This window comes from Opisthorchis viverrini (assembly GCF_000715545.1).
Source record: "Opisthorchis viverrini unplaced genomic scaffold opera_v5_126, whole genome shotgun sequence".
NCBI lineage: Eukaryota > Metazoa > Platyhelminthes > Trematoda > Opisthorchiida > Opisthorchiidae > Opisthorchis > Opisthorchis viverrini.
The window spans coordinates 1,069,449-1,072,062 of NW_008751787.1; the positions used below are offsets into that span (position 1 = coordinate 1,069,449).

The 2,614-nt window shown below is 44.7% G+C and overlaps 1 protein-coding gene across 1 annotated transcript in view; it reads right to left on the minus strand.

Moving 5' to 3' along the window:
• Positions 1 to 227: 227 nt before the first annotated feature.
• T265_06368 (hypothetical protein) overlaps positions 228 to 2,614 on the minus strand; it is a gene marked incomplete at both ends in the record, with an annotated part of 140,879 nt that continues 138,492 nt past the window's right edge. The window contains one exon of the mRNA XM_009171609.1: positions 228 to 401. Coding sequence (XP_009169873.1) covers positions 228 to 401 — 174 coding nt within the window. The remainder of the gene's footprint in view (positions 402 to 2,614) is intronic.

Below are 2,614 nucleotides of genomic sequence, written 5' to 3' on the forward strand. Positions count from 1 at the left end.
ATTTACAGATAAGGCCTATGCACGGATCTACACTGTTCGGTTGTGTTCGATTATTTGAGACACCTATGGCGTTAAAGCAGTGCATCCCTGAATCCCAAGGACGTATATATGTGGCTGTGAGGCTTGGCCTGTTCGAGCAGTGGAAACGAGACGTCATTAGGAGTACGACAATCGTTGTCTCGGAACTGTAGCTCTTGTGGGTTGGTGTCAGCATATCCATATCGCAATTAGAACGCGAATTCCGTTGTGTAACGTGTACGTACATTGAAGAATGTATTCAGCGCGTTTGAGTCGGAAGCTGGGAACAAGTCCTCGAACAAAGGCCGACGTGTTTCTACTGACTTTTGGGCCAGACGTTTGAGTAAAAATCTCGACGTTTGATACTTCAATCTTTCTTCTGTCTGGAAAACCGAGAAGTACAATTGTTCGCACAATCCTTTGTCCACTGTTTTCCCACCCCACCCCCTTTCTTTACAAGTAAAATACATGGGTCATTTGGCTCCCAGCTATGTAATTGTTGGGCCCCATACAACCCAACGGCTATGAACAATGACCAGAATGACACCCCGTTGAATCAAAAAGGCCAACTCTACTTGTCAGGTTTCATCATTCAACTATGAGAATATGTGACTCTCATTGGGATCTCCTACTTCCCCGAATTTATTGTATGCTGCATCTCCAAAAAACGCATATAACACACGCTTTCGCTTATGATAGTTAGAACACGAAGGACAGACTCATCTCCTTCCAATTCCATGCTGTATGTCTGCAGTGACCCAGAAGCGAGGACTGGTGGTGAATTTTGGTGTGGGAGATCAACTCAGCCTGAGAGCTGAAAGCGCAATGCTGGATTGGATCCCAGTGAGCAATAGTCTTTGTGCCGTCTTGTTAACCAGTTCGGTCAAGCTGAGTAAAAATGCTCCAGAAAAGCGTGCCTGTTTTCATTGTCGGTTTTTTCCCAAACGGACTGCATTGAAAGATAATATGAATTTTCCGGGCCAATTTGTTAAGCAAGCACCCCTCAAGCGCTAGATGGTCAAGAGCCTAAGGAAGTACCTGGAGTTGTGGTGACCATGTATCTCTCTCTCTCTAGAACACNGTTCTTGGATGAACTGACCAAAGTCCTCCCGTATTTTGGGAAGACATTGAAATCCGTAGACCATTCGACTATCTTGAAATGCATATTGATTCTGATTTACAGATAAGGCCTATGCACGGATCTACACTGTTCGGTTGTGTTCGATTATTTGAGACACCTATGGCGTTAAAGCAGTGCATCCCTGAATCCCAGGGACGTATATATGTGGCTGGGAGGCTTGGCCTGTTCGATGGAAATGAGACGTCATTAAGAGTACGACAATCGTTGTGTCGGAACCGCAGCTCGTGTGGGTTGGTGTCAGCATATCCACATCGCAATTAGAACGCGAATTCTGTTGTGTAACGTGCATGTACATTGAAGAATGTATTCAGTATCAGAGGCTGCTTTGGTTGTGACGTGTTGCGTATACCGCACCATCGTTTGCTGATGGGAGTACAGTTTTTTATGCCCAACTCAGAATGGCACGGAAGTGAGGTGGCCGATCCTTGACCTGGCGGAGAGGTATGAAGGAGCTTGGGTCCTGCCGGTGCTACTGGCCATCCAGGATAGGAACCGCGTGATCCGCATGGCTCATGGTTGAAGACACTGCCCGACAGGTCTGACAACCTACGCCAGTGGCGTTCTATCTAGATCGCCTTAATGAGTTGCCGGAGGTGTAGCCAGAATGAATGATTTCAGTAAGCTAGCACTAATTTCTTTCCCCATTCAATTCTATTTTTACTTCCAGACTATCAGCATGTCCATATTCTTGGAAGAAGAAAAGCCACCTGCCCCTATGAAGACAGGTTAGGTAAATTCTTCCCTGGAAACCATCCCTTCCGGTCGCCCAAAATTTGGCCATCAACGACGGCGTATTGTTCAAAATGGTCGAAATACTTCTAAAACCAGAGTTCAGGCTTCTTCAAGCGCCACTTTTTGTTCACAAGTGCGCGACTAGTGAGGCATTGATGCTTCACTTACTTCGTCCATGGGTTAAGCCAAACATTCGCAGTACATTACAGGTACTTTTCCAAATAATGCTACTCACATCGGCAGCCCAAACTGACCTTGAGCTTGCACTTTGAGCTTATCAAGTATGCAGTCTCAGACTTAATGTATTACATGAACGAAGGTTTCATCCGTGATATTTAGCTGGCCTACTTTTATTTCAGTTGGAACTTCAACTGTCGCATTAACCACTGAGTACTCATTCTTGACCAGCCTTCGTTTCCGCGCAAGCTTTCAAAATATACCTACTCACGGTGAAAATGCTTACAAACTTTCCCTGTTGCCGCGAAATTTTGCTGCTTTTTCCGAATTTTATCACTTCGCACAACATTTAAGCCGTTAGTATACTTTCGAAATAATTCACTCGATAAATATACTGTGCTAGTATGCCCATTCGATTCACATCAATCAGAAATAAACGAACGGACGTTGAATGCATAGTTGACGGAAAGCCTAAAATATGTACGTTCTGGCGTGTTATTTCTGTAGATTCTTACATGAATTCACCCTGCAAAATTAGACGATTGA